General features: G+C 33.3%; 1 protein-coding gene across 4 annotated transcripts; it reads left to right on the top strand.

Moving 5' to 3' along the window:
- Window positions 1-49: 49 nt before the first annotated feature.
- On the top strand, window positions 50-20,529 carry LOC109852189 (steroid hormone receptor ERR1). 4 transcript variants are annotated; one of them, XM_020423134.1, is made up of 10 exons: window positions 50-245; window positions 8,364-8,476; window positions 13,139-13,282; window positions 13,427-13,540; window positions 13,629-13,758; window positions 13,991-14,197; window positions 14,335-14,370; window positions 14,573-14,713; window positions 14,782-14,984; window positions 15,059-20,529. In XM_020423134.1, exons 3-10 carry the CDS (start codon window positions 13,145-13,147, stop codon window positions 15,395-15,397), a joined length of 1,308 nt encoding a protein of 435 aa, XP_020278723.1. In that variant the 5' UTR covers window positions 50-245; window positions 8,364-8,476; window positions 13,139-13,144; the 3' UTR covers window positions 15,398-20,529. The 4 variants fall into 4 exon arrangements, with proteins under 4 accessions (XP_020278723.1, XP_020278714.1, XP_020278705.1 ...); XM_020423125.1 differs by lacking the exon at window positions 50-245 and adding an exon at window positions 3,784-4,095; XM_020423116.1 differs by lacking the exons at window positions 50-245; window positions 8,364-8,476 and adding an exon at window positions 3,784-4,095.
- Window positions 20,530-20,859: the final 330 nt, after the last annotated feature.

A 20,859-nucleotide genomic window follows, 5' to 3' on the forward strand; every position in this document is an offset into this window, starting at 1 on the left:
CGTACAAAGTGCTTTCGATTTTAACGTGCATATGTGACTTGCGTTTTGACGTCGTAAACGTACGATGGCGCCACGCGCACGATGCTGCTGCTGCTGCCTCTGCCTCTGACAAGTTTCAGAGTTTTCTATCGCTGGTGGACGAGCCTAAAATCAGCCATTTTATCATAACATTTTTATCGTATTACGAGTGGTCGCGGTATACGCAATATGGAAAAATCGCGATTGAGTTGGTGAGCTTGCCAAAGGTAAGTGAAATGTAGCCGGTGACACTCTTGCTATTACATCTCAAATCGCGAATTGGAGACTGTCGGTGCGCGAGATAGCCAATATCTACAATTTTGCCAGGTCCTCGACTGCCATCTTCGTTGTAGACTCGTTGTATACTCCGTAATATTCGGTTTCGTCATGTTTTTAAATCACCGTCCGTTTAATTCTTTTCTCGTAATCTTTTGGCCGGGAATACTTGTAAGCGCGTGTGTGTATTGAATAATTCTTTATCTCTTTCATTTCGATCGCTTGTTACGGATCGATTTGTTCACAGTTATTAAACCTCCGCACGAAACAATTTTTGGAGATCGCGATAAAACACTGACAAAAAAGATCTTTTTTAACGTTTCTTGTCGTATGGTGTTGTTTCTGAAATTTAAATTTTAATTAAGAAGGTCTTGGTTCGCCGACTGAATAAACGAAATTTCCATAGTAATAATGCATTACGAAACAATTACGTAGGCGTTACATGTGCGAGTAATGCATCGGCTGCGCTAGTATATATCAGCTGGTACGGTCATCATATAACCTCGTATTGTCACGCTGCAATTCGAATGCTGACCGATCTTGACATTCAAATATCGACTGAGATATCATAGTTTCTCTTCGTTACCGACAGCTTGCTGCAATAAGCAAAAAAATATAATACATGCAATTTTATAACTTTGACATGTCTTGTACTTTACAAATAAGATATTGTAAGAAACGATAATTCGTGTTGTTTTATATCTTCTACAGTTTTCCTTACATCTTAATTTCTTAATTGTTAAAAAGTATATCGTCGCAGTTATTTGTACAAATAACAAAAAAAAACAAACTTTCTTTTTTGTAATTTACTTTAATTTAATTTAATTTTTAATTTTTAATTTACTTTAATTTAATTTTTAATTTAATTTAATTTTTAATTAAAGTAAATTTAATTTTTTATTAAATTAAAGTACATTTTATAGCGTTGTGCGCGTATTGTTTGATTTTTAGTTTATTTATTTAGAAAGAGATTTTATTATTAATATCTTTCTCTCTCCCCTTCCTCTTCCCTCTTTTCTTTTCTCTCCTCTCTCTTTATATATATGTATATATACTATATATATTATATATTACATACATTTACATATATATATATATTTTTAAAGTGTAACATCAAACGCGATCATGTAAATGATACGTGAGAGATATAATAAAGATGTTTCTCGTCGCGCGCGTTCAGCAGCGGAAATTCAACCAGCAGAAAATTGTATCGATTTTTTTAGTTCTCGGCTCCAGACACGCAGACACGTGAGCGTCATCATATGTCGAGAATGCGAGAAAGCGAAAGTGCTATATCGATCCGCTTCGCGCGAAGTCTACCTACCTCAACCCCCAACATGAACGGTGGCCACTGGCAGCAGCTTTCGTTATTTTCTTTTTTCGTCGCTAAATTTTTGAAAACAAGTCTTTTTCACTTTAATGTATCTCGCGCCCCACGCGACACTGAAAACTTTTTCTAAAGTTTTACAAGCTTGTTCTTAGAATACATTTCTCTCATATGAACTGCTATATTATTTATCTTCTCTATCTGTTATTTTCATTATATTACTCAACATTTTTTCTTAAAATTTAAAAACCTAGAGAATTTTTTATACAAATTAGGTTCCTTTCTCATATTTTGTATAAATAAAAAAATATTTTTACACAAAATGAATACAAAAACAATATATAAATATGTATATTCTCTTGTATTAACGTTCGTGAATAGAAATATTTAACGATAATTCGTAGAAAGTTACTTTGGAATCATATTGAAAGTAAAACTACACATGTAACTTATTCTTGGCCACTTGATAATATGACCGTCAAACCTAACCTAACCTAACCTAACCTAATCCTAATCCTAATCTACTGTCATACTTTTCTGCTCTAGTTAAAATAAATGTGAATGAGAAAGTTTCTCAACAACAACGTTATATCGTATCGTCAGTAACCGCGTCGAAGTCCGTTATGTCTACGCCGGTGGGCTGTTTTGGACGGGCGACGCAACGGCTGTGCGCAAAAAGTGGCGGCAGTCAAGTTCAAGGCCATCGCCGTCTCCATCTCCTCTCTACTACCTTCTCGCACCCACTCCTGTCGCGTCTGACATTGCCCCCGCCACCACCCACTCACCTATCATCGTGATATTGCACACACATTGGCGCATCTAATGCCCAGTAGCGTATCAAGCGAGGGTCGCTGTACTCTCTTTCTCTCTCTCTCTCTCTCTCTCTCTCTCTCTCTCTCTCTCTCTCTCGCGGAATCGAGCGAACATCGGTCGGATCCTTAAACGACGCGGCGCGTCGATGCGGAGACGCGAGATGGATGATGGGAGTGTTTCGCTCGATCGATCTACCCACCACGACGAGAGAAAATTAAATTCATTCGTTCATACGCGAATGCTACGTTTGGCATGTTTGAAATACAAGCCCGTCTGAGAAACTGCATGTAACAAATTTCGCAATTGCGTTGAACGATGATAGAGGAAAGAACTCATAAACACAAAATGTATTCACAAAAATGTTCTTGTGAAATATTGTAGACACAATTTTAAATTAAGTACACTTAAGTACAATTAGATAATAAAAACAAATTGCAAATTGATATCTTACTTGCGCGCATAATATCGTTTACACAATTATTAATAAATATCGCAGAAAGATATACTTATCTAATAAAAATATTTTCTAAATCAGTCACCCTATTGTTTCTCGGAAGATGTAAAATTTAGTTTTACAATTATTGAGAAAGAAAGAAAGAGTATAAATTGATGTGCATGTATAGATATAAAAAGTCACATCTCTCTTTCTCTTTCTCAAGTTGACTTGATAAAGTTCGGGGTGCTGTATCCAGACGATATGAGAAGTGTGATGTTAATGACCGATTGTCAATGAACATGATTTTTTACCCAAAATAACGTGACGTTCGCTGAAAATGCTAACAAGAGTGTTTTAAATCGAGACAGTCGCTTTGCTTTATCAGCGATAAGCGCGATAAAGCGGAGATACAACATTGCCTAATAGAGTGCAATTGCACGATAGATGTTACTTCAGATTAAATGAGAAAACTAATAATAATAATTTATAGTAATTTACATACATAAACTGTGATATTAACATGTGTGTCATAATTAAGAATTTAATTATATTTTCATACACGGTACAGCTAATAACTATGGCACCTCTTCGCAGCTACGTCGAAGTGGTAGAACTTTAAATATTTAAAGGAGGCCTGTGTGAAATCGAGTCTGATTTCTCACGTTGCATCGATGTATGTACATCCTGTTTACATAAGTCACAGGTCGCAAACACAAAATCGACTACTCGCATCGGTCAATAGATCGATATGATTGATCAGACATGCGACTTGTTTTCGATCTGCGACTTACGTAGATCGGGCTTTAAACGCAGTTGCGCGCGGGGGCTCATCTCAGCGTCGTCTTGTTTCGCGTCGCAACGCGTTGCGTTGCGTTGCGCCGCGCCGCGAGGATTCACTTAACGCGTCTATGTTTTCGCCTTCGGTTCAGTCGCGTACGGCGCGCGTTGCCGTGAACACGATTTTGTGTTCGTCGGCGTGCGACTATACAGTAACAGACGTCGGTCAATTTTGTATAACGCGGGCGGCCGCGCTCGCTCGTTTCGCGCCGTAAGATAAGTCTGATCGCCGATTGGACGGACACAAGTGCACGAAGTGTGCCGAATGTTGTCGCGGTTACGTTAGTTCCAATTGTGAGAGAGGAGAAAATTGTTGTATGCGCGAGAGAACGTGCAGTTTTTGGCGTGAGACGAGGACGAGGCCATGGACGCGTGGATGTACGATGTGGTAAGTGCCTGTACGGCACTCCCTCTTTCTCTCTCTCTCTCTTGCTCTTTTCTTCCTGGTACATACGTTGCGTCTGTCCGTCTAATTTGTCTCTTCTTCCTCGCTCTTTTGTGCGCGATCTCGTGGCTTTGTTTATGTGATGCGCGCGCTGCACTGCACCGCTTCTCAAAGTGCTTTCTTCAAAGTTCGATCTTTCAACAAAATAAGAAAGACTCATGATTTTGTAATTATTTGCGATTTACAGTGCAGGATCGATGTTTTTTCAAACGAAAACCATACGAAAGTGATATAATATAATTGTCATCGCGATAAATCGCGTGTAATTTCAATGATCTCGATATCTCACAATTTCTCGCACATGCTCGACTTGTATTCGCTTCACGCAACTCCACTTGTCAAGACAAGAAGTATGATGTTCAGGTCACGTAAATCGATATTGATACATAATGAGGCTTACACAGATAACACAATACTTTTTTCATGCTTTGATATTTTAAGTAGTCAAATATATTGCTTATATCGGACAAGTCTCATGACAATAATTGTTATATTATACAATCGTGCCTGGTTATTAGATAATTTATTCCGCAAAGCTAAGTTTAGCTTACTTTACCAAGTCCCTTTCAATATTTAAGACTTATATCTCTTATTATTCGTCATGTGTTTCTAAACCTAAAAATATGATGATAAAGATCAAGTTTTACCGATTATAGGTATTACACATCTCGCAAGATTTAAAATATACCTACATTCGTAGATCAGAGTAATTTTGTAATGTGTAATCAGAGAAGTTTTGTGATGCAAACAGTTCCAAAAACACCAGAGAAAAAATTGTTTGTTATGATTGGATTCGCACAGAGTATAGTGTTGTACTTCGGATAAGAAGATTTTTGTCTTCTCTACTTCTTTGTTCGCTAAGATACCGTCGTATCGTTCGCATTTTAGAAGTAATATAAAAATAAATAAAATTAATATAAATATAATTTAATTAAACGTTGATATATTAATAATTAGCAAATACAAATTAAATGAGAGGAGATCGAATGCAAGTCGGTTGAAACAATGTAGCAAAAAAGATGTGTAAGTGGTAGTCCGTATTGTTTGCAATTATCAGTACAAATATACCATAAAAAATTTGGAATATTATACAATTCTTTTCTGACGGTATAAGACGACAGGAAAAGAATGTTCGATGTTATTCGGATCAATTGCAAAGCTTACGCGAGTGCGCCGAGATTTATGATTATTAATGACGTGTTTATTTTATTTTCCATTACGCTTATTTTACCCTTATCGACATAGAATATAGTATATATTTTGCAGAAAAAATTAAAACTTAAATTCTTTTAATTATTTTTTAAAATTTTGCTTATGCTTTTGGCCACACAAATTTAAAAAAAAATACTTATTTGGAGTAAGATTAAGTACTACTAATTCCCGAGTAATCAGTGAATGAAAAAAAAAAACATGACACAAATAGTTCTTTCCGATTGGTAAAATATCTGCATTTCAGAGAGAAAAAAATTTTTATTTTCAAAAGTTTTTATCGCTAATATTTTCTTACATTTGGAAGAAAGATTTTTTTTCTATAAAATGTGTGTAGTTTTTATGTGAAAGAGAATATTAAATAGAAAGACTATATTTAATAAAGAGTCAATTGATATGCACACACGCGGAAAAATATGCAAAATTATAAGTACATACCTGACGTTTTTGAAGCGTCTTTTTATACGAGTCTCTTTAGAAGAGAATCCTCCACGCAGATAATCTCGTGCATAATCGTGAGCGTGCGCAATTATTTTTCTCTCAAGTGCACATTGTAGCTACTACAAAACGCTTCTCATGTCTTATGTGCACTTGCACACACTTACGCACATCCACGCGATCACGGCGATCCTTACGCAATTTCGTGTGCGTGAGACATCACAAAGATCAAAACAGAATATCGACTCTTATCGTCGACATTCTTTTAGCGTTTCGATATATATTACGTATGAGACTAGCTTATAATGTCAAGACATGTACTTGAATAGCGCCAGTTCATTATTTTCAGCAGCAACATAACGACCCTGTAAAGATAGATATTATTTGTCTCGTCGCGCTAATCTCTTTCTTGCGAACTAAATTGACAGAGAGTTTAATAAGTAATTTATGCAGACACTTGTGTATATTTGCAATATGATCACGTAATTCGTACATTGATGGTGACTGGATAAAAAATATGGATTTTGTTTTTTTTAATTTATATATATTTATATATAAATCCACCCGAATTAACGTCCTAAAAATAGGTTTACAGAGTTTCTTGGATAGCAAAAAAGTATAATAAAATTGAAATAGTCTGTTTTTATTCTTTCGATTGGATGCATATTCTTTTATTTTTAAACGATACTTATTTTTAAATAGCATATAAATTATGCGTTACCTGGGATAGAAATAACATCGCTGAATCGGAGCAGATCGCAATATGATAGGAAAAAATATTCATCGCAAATTGCGTCAGCAGATATTTTCGGGTTTTCGAGTTTTTATCCCGCTTCATGAATTGATATTTTTATATTTTCTAGTATAAAATTAATAAACTACTCTGCTATATATGCCTTGAAAACATTTGCGTCACTTTTGCACGAATCAACGAAAATGTTCGATAAAAAGAATATGAGAGAAATGAGAATGTATAAAGAAATGTGCATTTTTATTGTCATTTTATATTGATAATTTTACATGCAATGCATTTAATTTCTTAGAGTGTCGCAAAACGCATTTGCGATTTACTCGTACGAAATGTTAGGAACAATCAGAAACATGATTAAATTAAGAGTAACTATCTAAGTTGTTATATCATGATTAACTGGTGAGTGTTCTCAAAGTATATTTTAAATTAAGTATATAGGAAATAAATATTAGATTTATTTTTATTCTCTATATGTATAACTATTTTGTTACAAATAGAATTCTCTTCTGTTCTTTTAAAATAGAGCTTAAACAAATGGTTGTTTTTTAATTAAAAAACAAGTGTATCAAAGTAAACATAACTATTTTTATTCATAAAAAATACTTCTTGAAGTTTACATGTATATATAGTATGATATGCAATTATAAAAAAAAATAACAACTCCACGTTTCATCTTTTTTGAGATGATATTACAAGACAAAAACAAGAAAAATATTTTATGCAATAAATCAATAAAAACTACATTTTTTTGCAACAACAAAGTTAACGGTAATATCTTTCCGTTTCGTGAATTAGTCTTTCTATTTCTATTTATTTTTTTCAAAGAAATAAAGTATAATGTGACGTTTTTTATCTCATTGTATTATCTATACATACGATTACATAATATACGATTACACAAGTGGTAAATCTATTGTAATAGACAAATAACTTTTAAAAATCAATATGGTCAATCAAGTGTGAAGAGAACTAACACTGGAATACTCGTGAATTCTTGCTTATTATTGAAAAAGGCGTTACGACACATCACTAGTTGCGCATAAATAAGAACTCGCGAGTAGGAAGCGGAACGTGATCGTGATAGAGTAGCAATGTGAAGGTCGTCGTTACAACGCTGCACACTGCACGTGCATCACCGCGGTGTGATCGTTGATGCGCCGAGAGAGAGTATTCATCCGCGTTTAAACCAAAAAAATCGCTTCTAAGTTCAAATCACACTTTCCATTGCAAAATATAACTTTTAACAAAGTTAATATTGAATGATATAAAGATCATTATTAAAAATACCTGACACTTATATTTAAAAATATAGTATTTAGATAGAAATATAGTGAAATGAGATTCTCGTGCGAGATATGTGTATTAATTTTTGCGATATTTTTCTTTTTAAATAAACAATATAAGATGAAACTAAAAATATAGAAAAAAAGAGGAATTTATTTGACAGAGATAGAAAATGTATTAAAAAGAGTCGAAAAGTATATTAAAAGTCGTAAGAGAATCGAAAAATTATTATCTATAAGTTTTTAATTATTTTGGTTTTAATTCCTTGTTGTGTGTAAACACAGGTGTATTAGATAGCAAACAATCGTTGAATTCTTCTGAATGTTTTTAATGAACCTGCAAATAAACGTTACGCAAAATGTCACTTTACAAAAATTAAAAATATTGAATATCATACAAAACCGAATACTGTCGAATCAGCGATAAAACTATTATGAGTTTGAATATAGTTTCACTTGCATTTAATTATCACAGCACGATATGAAAATATCTTTTTATCGAACTATAATTATGTAATTTTATTTTTTAGAAAGGCATTTTTATAGACCTTGGCTGTCTGCCAGACGTTGTGTTCTCAAGATCTTCGATCGGCTTAAACTTGGGAGTGTACCTGTCCGCCGATTATTTCGCACATTGTCCAAGGTTAGGATTTTTTTTGCACAGCTCTCTCTTACACACACACACACACACACACACACACTCTTTCCCTTTCTCTCTCTCTCTCTCTCTCTCTCTCTCTCTCTCTCTCTCTCTCTAAGATGACGTCATCGACGTCTCATGGCCTTAAACTTGGCTCCCTCTCCGAGTGTCGCTCCGGAGAACGATTATTATCGTTCCCTACCACCAATTCGGCATCAAGTAATTTTGTCGCTCGTTGATCGACAAGTCTATCTCTCGATTTGTCAATTTTTGTACCAGACTCGCTTTTGTATATCTGAACTCTACTGATTATCATTCACGCGTGTTTATATCGACGCAACTTTTTTTTCGAGTTTTTCGGATTTTTTCACAATATAAAAAAACCAATTTTTGTAATAGTTAATAATTAGATAACATTAGAAAAATATTTTATACAATAAATCAATAAAAGTTCCATTTTTTTGCTATAACAACATTACAGTAATATTTTTCCATTTTGTTAATTAGTCTTTCTATTTTTATTTATTTTTTCTAAAAAATAAAAACATGTACAATGTGATGTTTTTTATCTCATTGTGCTTATACATACAAGTTATAAATTATTTTTCAAAATAAAATATTAAAAACAAGTTTATGTGAATGACATAATTTAACGTGTGAATCATTTTCTTATAAATATTTTAATGAAGTTTTTTATAATAATAATAATAATAATACAAAAAACAAGTTTGTTTATACACATATACATAGAAAAGTTAGATTTTTATCAATTTTTTACTGCAAAAGTAAGTTTATCGATGTTTTCTTTAATTATATATTACATATAACTTGTATAGTAAGTAGAGAAAGCAAATCACCGAAGTGATTTATTTAATTTGAGAGAAAGAAAGAAAGAGACTACTTAAACCATATACCTATAATATTTTCCTAAATATTTCCTAATGTACAAATTAGGTCTCAATATTATTTTTGTTTACGAGTACAATATTTTACATTTCAATGTTTTACTAAATCCATAAATAATTTAGAATATTGTTAAGAGCAAATGGTTATTCAGACATAACATTAAAATAAAGGTTGAAATGTCCAGGATTATATATTTAAATTTGTTTATTTTGCACTTACACTTTACGACTGATTCGAAAACGCTCGTTAAAACTTAACATTTGACATTGGAATCTTGAAATTTAACAAATCGAAAAAAGCTCTTAAAACAGAGAAGATATTATTTTCTAAATCGGTAAATTCGGAAAACGTAAGAATATCACGTATTAGAAAATTGTAAGAATATAGAAGCTCGAAGAAGCGCTTTCGGCGGCACACGTACCATTGGACAGAAGTCAATATATATCCACATCTAATATTTAAAGCGTAGGGTTATTCTCGCTGCTGTTTTAATGCCGCGAGATTACATGGCCGCGTTATCGCTCTATTTTTATTAGGTAAGATCGATGTGAAATCGGAGCGTAATTTCCGCCAAGGTCTCAGCCTTGACCGCGACTCAGGGTCTTCATCCTTGTAGGATCGATCTTGGTAGCTCTTTTCACGTTCTAATTCCGCAACTACCTACGTACCTAGCGTTACACTCGCGATATTTAAAGTGTGCAAGCAGACAATTATACAAATAATAATTCATAAATAGCGCTGTCGCGACTTGTTGCAACTTGTGGAATTTATCGAGCAATCTTGACACATTCGTGAATTTCAGGAAAGCGCGAACACATTTGATTCGGTTAATTTAACTCGTTTTTTTCTTTTCTTTGAGATTGATTGAAAACAGAGAAACATCACTTTTATAATTATTTTATTTGTTATTCAAATAATAATTACTTAAATTCTTAAGTTTTTTCTCTGCAAATATATCTATAATTGATTTCGATTTAAGGAAAATGCCAGACTGTATACGATTGTTACCTGTTATGCGCGTATTGTACACTATCGGCCGATATCGCACCTGACAACAGATAGGGAGCTGTTTATTGACGATGTTAATCGTAGCGTATCTTAATTTGTGCAATGCAGGTGATACTGTGTCACCCGCAATTCAATCCGCCTTCAGCGCACACTCTGGATTCATTTGTGTATTAATAAATATGCAATCATATCTGTGCGCGTCTCTTACTTACAATTGACGATTTAGATAAGTGCAACAGCACTCAGAACAATGATATAAAGTTGGAACCCATAATAATGAGCTGTTGATATGGACGTTTTTTATTTATATTTCATCATTGTGCACGCGTTTGTTTTTAATTAATCTCCAATTTTTACTTTTGTGCCGGATAGCTTGGTTGTTTGTTTTCTTTCTTAGATAATTTATTTTCAAAAAATCGACCCATTTTACGTGTCTAACAAAGCGTTTCGAAATAATTGGAAAAGATTCTCCGTCTCAAGAATGACAGAATTTCTAAAATTTATGTATTTTGTAGTATTTTGGAATCTCTATAAAGAGATTTCCGAAGAGCAACTAAGAAAACTATTAATTATATCGAAATTCCGAAGTTCCGTACGCGCAAGAAATAGGGTGCAAGTTTTCAGTGTTGGGGTGAGCATTGGGGTCGTATCGCGCGTAGTGATGCGACGTCGCCGTGCAATGAAACGGAGAGTCATGCACGTATCGGCAGGAAGGTAGGACAGAGGAGGAGATAAAACGAGATTGAGAGGCCCAAGGTCGTTGTTGTCGGCCGTTTCCGCCGACACTCGGTGTCTAAAATTGCGATGGCGTGGCTCCGTGGCCTTCGCGAACACGGCAGCTTCTCAGATCTCTCTCGCATAAAAGTCAAGTTCAAGGCTGGCAAGATATTCTCTTTTTCTCGCCCCCTATATTCTGTGTCCGGCATTTGAGTTCTCAATTGAACGAAGGGAAGAGAAACACTTACGCAACCCTTTCTCTGATGCAAGTGTCTCTCTGGAAACTTGAAAACATTGTAATAGACTCGGTTGCATCAAGAGAGAGATGTTGACATTTGAAGTGTCAAGTGCATTGTCATCAATATTATATTTATATTACATTATAAATTAAATGATAATTATATTACAATTATTTTACATCATAAAGATATAAAAAATAATAACTGAACGAAAGACACACGTAAGCGATTTTTCTCAACGCATTTTTATGCGATATAATAATAATAATATCAAACAAAGAGGGAACATTTGTTTTAATATTTAATTTGTTGCAATTAACGCTTCTCGGGTGCTCGTTGTAATCATATTGAATGATGATCATATTGAAACAAATTAGTGTTTTTACAATTAAATTAAGAAATATGACAAATTGAAACATTTTTGTATTTGATCCTTTAACTATAAAGCTTGGTTGTGTCAACGAAACTAATGCATCTTTTGACTTTAGTTTTACATCGAATTCAACATCGATATGCAGATGTCAAAATAGGATCGTCTAACTTTATATGTAAAAAATCAAGGCTGACTACTTATTAATTCTTTTTTTTCTCTTTCTTCCGTTTGCAAGTTTGGCTTTTCGTGAGCACATGATACAGATGTCAGATCGAGCAGAAAAGACAAGGAAGAAAGAAAAAACTTACGCAATCTTTTCACCGTTCCTTTGTTTATCGACAATATAATTTAAATCGCAGTTAACTGTTAGTTATTTAAAAGTTGTCGAATATCATTATACATATATTATATTAACCCTTCGCACACAGACATGGATCTCCCAAACCTACTCAAAACGGGACGAAAAGTGCATATCGGCGTCTCTAGTAAAAATTAATTATTTTATTATTATTTTTTGTAACTTATATCTTTAAAACTACTAGAGATTGTTTTTTATTTGCTTTTTTCATCGATGCATAATCGTTCAAAAGAATTTTTCAATTAAAAAGAAAAAACAGACAAAATTGAAAAAATATTACTTTTTTGCTGAGATATTTGATTTTTAAGTCGCGTGGATCTCACAGACCAGTCTGTCCAACTAGTCATTATTTTTGAGGTCTGTCCACGAAGAGTTAAGTTAATCGGAATAGAGATTATATAAGAGATATTAATATAAAAATAATGACAGTCACAAAATGTCGAATAAAAGAAATCCAAGAAATAATAGAAAATAATAGGAAATCAAGTATGATTTTTATTTGCAAGTATGATATATAAAACAAAACACAAAATAAATTCGAAATTAGAGTTTTATTTTAAACAACTATTAACATTATCGTTAAGTCAGCAACTTCGAGCAATTATATCTTACGCTCATATAGGATAATTCTTACACGCCACTCGTAACAATGCACAGAAATTTTCTTTTGTGTTCTTTTCAACAAGCTTTATACGCGCATTCGAGTGAAGATCGCGAGTGGGTTACGCAGGAGAAAAGAACACGATCTTCACGTCGAAAACATTGGTAGTGGTATCGCGAATTCTCCGAAGTCAATTCTAAAAATGCTCACGGCGTTGGTCGTACTTAAATATAGCGATCACAAAAAAAGTGCAGCCAAGACTGCAGAGAAAGAAAACGGTGAATTTCTTATTTTTGTGAAACATCGCTTTACTGTTTGTTAAAAATTATCGCATTTTTTTCATGTTTGTCAAAAAACAATTGTGTCTTCACAATTGTAAATCAAGAAAAGTGGATAATATATCACTTTAATATTTCGGAATGTATAGAGATTTGTATGTGCGATAATTTCTGTGTTGTAACAGGTCTGTATGATGTCTGATGCCACGGAAAGCATGATCGGGAATAACAGAACTATGCCAAACATTAAGCAAGAAATCGATAATCCAACGACACCCACACAGAACTATCAAGTATGTTCACCGACTACAACTCTTCAACATCAAGAGGTAATTGAAATTGAAAAGGAAAAGCTCGATCTTGTAATAATTTTATACATATATATATATATGTATAAAATATATAATAATTATATATATTTATATAGATATAAATATATGTATATGTATATAAATCACTTTAATACATTTCAGTCAATATGTACAAAGTTGGACATCCAACAGGATTATGGCGGTAACAGCAATAGTCCCGAAAGTCCGGAGATGCATCACTGCTCGTCGACAACGCAACCTTTGGGAACTCCAGAGGTGCGTTTTTAAAATAAGTTTTTGTGCTTCTACGTTTATACTAAAAATAACTTTTTATAATTGAAGTACTTGTAAATAATAATTATAGGACGGTGTTAAAGAAGAGGATATGATGCCTAGGAGACTTTGTCTCGTGTGTGGTGACGTTGCGAGTGGTTTTCACTACGGAGTTGCCTCATGTGAAGCGTGCAAAGCTTTCTTCAAGAGAACTATACAAGGTAAGTGAAGCTTATCGATTTTCGTAACGAACCACAGTATCTCGTCCAGATAGCACCAAGGACTGTGTGAATGCAAATTTGTATTTTCGATCGCGTGAAATTTGCATATGCATGTTTACAGCAATCTGAGATTCAGAGAGAGACGAATCAAGCGTATGTCTTCTACATTATGTAGGGTGCTATCTGGGACAGAACCGCGTATATTACGATAAAATAGCCAGTAATTTTACAGGAAACATCGAGTATACTTGTCCGGCTAACGGTGAGTGCGAGATAAACAAACGAAGGCGAAAAGCGTGTCAAGCCTGTAGATTTCAAAAATGTCTTCGACAAGGAATGCTGAAGGAAGGCGTAAGGTTGGATCGCGTCAGAGGCGGTCGACAAAAATATAGAAGATCCACAGACCCTTACACGCCGGTGAAAAGCGCCACGTTGGAGGGTACTTGGTTTTATGCATTTTTTATGTCGTTATATCTTTCTATTGTACAACCTATTTGTAATAAACCTATTTGTAATAAAGATAAAAATCTCACTCATAAAAGACACTATTAACTTCAAATTATTTGATGTTTCAAGCTAACGTAGCGTCAGAAGGTCCTACTGAAACGATAAGTAAGCTATCGAAATCATTTTCGTGGTTTTTTTGTTATTATGGAGTTTAGCTTTTTTCTCAGATTTATCTCTTATTTATTTATTACAACTCATTGTTTTGTAAAATTTAATTTACGCTTATTAATGAATGCTATTTTATAATCTAACTAGCTTAGTTGTGGTATAATTTAAATGAGATAGCATTATATGTCTGTTTTTGCAGATAATAAGATGGTTGAGACTCTGGCTGCCTGTGAACCCGACATGCTTCAAGTCGCCAATATTTCGCATACGTTAGAGACTGATCAGCAAGTTCTCGGGCAATTATCGGATCTTTATGACAGAGAATTGGTCGGCATAATCGGTAACTATCGGTTCTAGTGCACGCGTAAAGTTTTTTTTATTTAGTTTGAGACTTAATTTGTCCTGCAGGTTGGGCCAAGCAGATTCCAGGATTCAGTAGTTTAGCGCTGAATGATCAAATGCGGCTTCTGCAGAGTACTTGGGCCGAGATATTAACGTTTACTCTGGCGTGGAGAAGTACACCAAACAGCGGTAGATTGAGATTTGCGCAAGATTTCACGTTCGATGAGAGACTCGCACGCGAATGCCATTGTATGGAACTATATACGCACGTAAGTGTTTCTTAAATATAAATTCTATATCTTTTTATTGTACCGCTATTCCGAAATATCTCTTCTTTATATAGTGTATACAAATTGTCGAGAGAATTCAGCGATTGGGTCTGACACGAGAAGAGTATTATGTGCTGAAGGCATTGATTCTGGCAAACAGCGATGTCAGATCCGACGAGCCGCAAGCGTTGTATCGTTTTCGTGATTCGATATTGAATTCTCTGTCAGATTGTGTAGCAGCTGTGCGACCAGGCCAAGCTCTTCGCGCCACGCAGAATATGTTCCTAGTGCTGCCTAGTCTCAGACAGGCCGATGGAATTGTCAGACGGTTCTGGTCCAGCGTATACAGAACGGGCAAAGTGCACATGAATAAGCTCTTTGAGGAGATGTTGGAGAACGTTTGTAATCGATGAAACTCGCATCATGCACGACCGTCGCAGATTCGACTGCTTGTCACTGGTTGTTTACCGTAAGCTGGATAGCATATTAATCAATGTGACTGTTGTTACACATTGTTACTGATTACCAAAATGTTTCTAATATGCTACAGCATCGAAGACGACAGTGAGTGATAGTGCGTGCGTAAATTTTGAACAACAAAACAAAGAGTTATCTCTCAGTCCTTTTTATTTTATAATAAACTCAAAAATCTTTATCTTTTCGCGTGCGAAACAAACGCTGAAAGGAGAAACTTTCGTCAGTGTCATGTATTGCTTCAGAAAGATAGACACGTAAATTTTTGTTTGAAGTATCCAAACTTTCCTTTTTAAGTACCCCATATACAGGTACGGAAAGAAAGAAAGAATAAAAAGAGAGAAAGAAAGATATATAAAGCAAGAAGGATGCATACCATAAAACGATAACTTTTACCTTGGAACATGCAGTACAAGATGCGAGAAGACTTTTTCAGATTATTCATCTTAGTATAAGTTAGTGTGCGAAGTCAATGATTGGCTTTATTGTCGAGAATTACCAAATAAAAGTGTTTCGTGATTGCAACACTAAAGAAAAAAATAATAGGAATCATATAAAATGTAGTAACTGTAGATGTTTAACGTTGTATTAATAACGTCGCTGGTATTAAGAATCGAAACAATCAAAATTACTGTGAACGCCGTTTTTCTCGATCATTTTTCTTTTTTTTTTTTTAATTATCTTTTATTCAATGTATTATCGTGGGAATCCAAAATCTTCTCGTGCGTTCCCTTCTTTTCTCAGTGTATATTTGCCTTGTTTACATTAGCACTCGTAATTATTAATAGCTTAAATGTGAAAAATTGAGTAATGTTAATCAGTATATTTGTGATAGTTGTATATTGGACATTTATAGATGTAGCGATCTTTGTACATTATCTTAGAATATATCTTTGTACAATATGAAACAAAATCAAGTTAACGAAAATTACGAATATGAAAAAGAACGAACAGAACAGCCAAAAGGTCGCTGGATTCATGTTGCTTCTACGTGATATATTCGGATTTTAAATTAAAAAAAAAAAATTATTAAAATAGATCGTCATTGATCAGATTATTGCCATATTATCACGGTTTCCCTAGTGATAGATTTGTTTAAGGGATTGTTGAAAATGATGGCGTTGTTTGCTCGTGCCACGCAAGAAAAGGAGCAGGAAAAATATATTATCACACATTGCTATATTATTATAATTATTAATATTTTTATGATTATATTAATATACGATTAATATAATAATAATTATTATTATTATTACTGCGCTATTAGTATATGTATTCAGGGATCTTTAGTATATTTAGATATCATCACTGTGTAATTATTATTGTTATGAAATTAGCGAGCAGATTTGTGCGCATAATATTACGATCATAATATTACGCTACCAATGCCTTTCACTACATAAACTTTTTATGGAAAGAACAAGCTATAAAACAATTGAAAAGTTTTAAGAAGCTTTGTTTATGTGTGACGATTATTAATCGCGAGCCCACAGTGGTTTTTACCAAGAGTTTTCGATATAAGAACTGTAAAAATGCCCGTCCAACGCAGAAGTGACCAATTCAGATTTGATTCCTGTTCTGCTTTGTTCAGTATTTTATTGTTTCTTAGAATTAAAATAACGACAAAAATAATGCGTTACTTAAAAAAAAAAACCGAGATTTCGATCAATTATTTTTTCAAAGATTAAATTGGTAAAAGAACTGGTGGTCCTCATACTTATACATCGCGAGACTATCGTCATATAGAGTGCAATAAAATCAAGGCGCGCAGTTTACTTTCATTAATATTAATACGCATCTTTTAGGTTCTTTAATCTTTCCTTGATGTCACGATTGTTTTGTCTTTTTGTTCTTAACTTGCAAATATCTATTTCTTTATTCTTGCTGCATTTAAATTTTATTAAAAAATTAATTTTTTGCGGCACATACTTCGCACTCGCTACTTTTCGTTGCGTCTTTTTCTAGCAATTTCCATTTTGTTTTTTGTTATTGCGAAGTATTGCAATAAAAAGAGTAAAATGCAACAACAAAATGGCCGTTATGGGTTTTTAACGAATTATAATTAGTTTTGCAAAAAAATTTATCGAAGGAGTTATGGTTTAATAATCCTTTTTTATATGAAAAATATAATGCAAGAGATCGATTTTCTTACAAAATATAAAACAACTTTAAACTGATAGTAGCATTTGTGTGCAACATTGTCCAGATTTTTATTTCGCAGAGTTTGCGCTTCGCTCTGTTATACTGTAATAATTAATATATACGTGTATTTTCACAAACTCATTAAGATATTTTTAATCTTTCAGAAAAAGATTGTTCTGAAAACACTTTGCTCTGTAACGTAATACCAATTAATTAATGTTTTCGTTTTTGTTTTCTTGTTTCCGTTAAGGCCAATGAGCTTTCCCATTTAACTGTGATATTCGCGTTACTGAGCGCATTATATCCACATAATCGCTAACTCATACTATATATGTTTTTTTCTTTTTCTGTATCGCTTTGTTACTATTAAATATTAAATATACTTTTCGGAATAATCGGAATCATTATATTTTATATTTTATTGCGAGGTGTTTCTGTTTGTGCGATACATGCCGCTGAGTTTTTGTCGAAAAAAATATTCTTATTTCTTTACTGTTATTATTATACATTCTTGATTTGGATTTTATCAAAAATCTTACTTTTTCTCGATAAGTTTTCAATCAATTTACTAACGATTGTGCAGCTCCTGCTACTTGATACTGCAAAGTTACCTCTCGATCGCGCCGGCGCGACATAAACATAAAAAGTTAACGATGATGCTAAGATGTAATAAAACAAACATTTTTGTGTACATTGCTTCAGCAAAGAAGGATAAAAAACGTAAAAAAGGTATTTTTATGCAACTAATTTTGATGTACCGCTAAATTATGGAGTTTCATACTTTTTCGAGCATTTTCTTTGTATATACACTCGCCGATTCACCGTGGCGGTAGAATCGTAGTCTCAGGGTTGCAAACAAGCAAACACGATACAAACCTAGACACATATAAATATTATAAATAGTTAAGAGTGTGAGTGTAATTGCCGAACATTAATAGTAATTATATAAACACACACACAAAATAGCTGAAATTTCTTGTCGTGAAGTGTGAAGGTAGATTGTGTGTGCGCGCGCGCGTGCGCGCATGGTGTGTATAAGTCAATCTGAACCAAAAAGATATATACCAGTTTTGGCAAAATTCGTAATATTATTTGCGTTGTTAATTACTTAATACGAGGCAATGAGCATTATTAGCTAGACTTTGTAAGCGTATATAAAAAAATAACCATATAATTTTCAGAAAATCAATAAATCAATATCAACTGATAGTAAAAAGGCCGTGCTACACGTCGCTCGCTGCGTTACTCTGCTTCTGCTAGGAGAGTTGCATGAGCTATTTTTCTTTACAACTGGAAATCATGATTTTACCTACATCTACAGAATCCAAGCCATCACTTTCCATGAGCTCATATTAATTACTAACGTAATAGATATTGCGTATTTTGCAAAATGACTTTTCCAAACGACCCAGTCTACTTTCACACTTTGTGCCAAAAAGTTTCAGATATCTTGTATAATATAACAATAGATTTAACAAAAGAACGGTACGTTAAAAAAGTGGTAAGCGTGTAACTTCACAAATGAAATTATGAAGAGTGACAGTAAGCTTTTATTAGAGAAACAAAAACCGAAAAAAGAAATATGGAATTGTGAAAAACGCGTGTGGATATGTTTGTAAAGTTAACAACAACAAAATGCTAATTTTATAAAATTCAACAATTTGTAACAATTTATATTTAAAACAATAGAATAACAGTTTACTTATTTTGCTAATATTATTAGCATGTACACATACTATTACGCATGTATGTATAATATACATATATAATATACATATATTGTGTGTCTGTATGTATGTATAATATATATACATACAGACACACAAACTATACACATATATATATACACATGTACACACACAAAATATCATATTCTAAATCTAAATTGTTGAATCGTTGAATTTTGTAAAATATGCTTTTGCGTATGTATATGTTACTTGAAACTTGAAATTGGATTTAAGATTTGTAACTGATTTAAGATGAACGTGATTAACATGGGAATTGTTATTTCCTTTTGTTGAGATCTTATATTGGAAGATGGTTAGGTGCGTGTATTTATTATAAAAAGTTAATTCAAAATATGTTTTTGTAGAGAACAATGTGATATGACGTATCTCTCTTTTTCTCTTGTACAATAATGTTTTGCGTTGTTCAAGACAAGGATGCAATAATTGTGTACGTTAATAATTTGTGGTGAAGCAAGTTACTTCATGTTCATAAATTGATTTTTGCTCTTTTGGTTGATGAGATACATCTACACTCAAAATGTGTATTATAAATAATTTATGTGTAAACACGTATAGGTGAAACAGCAAGAAACGTGAACTGCGATATTCTGAGATTTTTTTATATTTATAAAATAAACTTTTTATAAAGTGTAGTTGAATAATAATGCCATGTTTGCGTTAAGTTTTTTAATTATAAAATTTGTGCTATGTTAAAATGTTTGTTTAGTTTTGGTTGTGTCTTATGATGTATCGCTTGTGTCGTCTTCTCGAATCCGTCGGTAAAAATCGCATCTGTAAAGAGAGAGATGCTGTTTCTACAATAATTAAAATAATATAAATATGTGGATAGAGCCACACACTCTTTGTAATTATAACACGTTAGATTCTTCTCTTTATAGATAAATTTTATATGTGCGTATGTAGAGAAAGAGAAAAAAAGAACAAATGAGAAAGAAAGAAGGGAAAAAAAGTAGTTTGGTATATCGACGAAGAAGCAAGCAAATATAATAGCATTAATATTGTGTCAATGTGATACAGTTGAAAGCAGCACTTATGTGAAATTTCATAATGCGCGTAATTAAAAATAGTTGTATATATGACAGAAACAAAAAAACGACAGTTGTATACATGTACAATTAAGATGGCGACGTCAACAACGAGATGTTAAAAATAAAACAACAAAAGATACGCTGTATGGAACTACCTCGGTAATAGTGTCTTTGTTTTATTATTTCTTTAACCCTTCAGTGCCAGATATGGGTCTCCGAGATCCATCCAAAAGTTTTAAACCAATGTATCTACTAGGTATTAATTTAGCGCGACATCTGAAGGCCATGAAAAAAACTTTAGGGAAAACCTTGGACAATGGTAGAAATCGTTGACAGCGCTCTTCGTTTAATAGGTTTGCGAAGTTGGAATTTTGAAGTGCAAAAAGGATCTGAGAGACCCAAGTCTGGACAAGACGTTGGTATTTCGAAAAGTAAGAAAAGTTTTTTTCAGTTTGTGCACTTTTAATATAATAAAATTGTTTT

This window comes from Pseudomyrmex gracilis, unplaced genomic scaffold (assembly GCF_002006095.1).
Source record: "Pseudomyrmex gracilis isolate BER0280 unplaced genomic scaffold, ASM200609v1 scaffold_1, whole genome shotgun sequence".
NCBI lineage: Eukaryota > Metazoa > Arthropoda > Insecta > Hymenoptera > Formicidae > Pseudomyrmex > Pseudomyrmex gracilis.

Coding starts and splice junctions, on each gene's coding strand:
- LOC109852189 (XM_020423116.1), top strand. CDS start 4,072: ATGGACGCGTGGATGTACGATGTG. Junction 13,541..13,628: donor AACCTTTGGGAACTCCAGAG/GTGCGTTTTTAA, acceptor TAATAATTATAG/GACGGTGTTAAAGAAGAGGA. Junction 13,759..13,990: donor CTTCAAGAGAACTATACAAG/GTAAGTGAAGCT, acceptor GTAATTTTACAG/GAAACATCGAGTATACTTGT.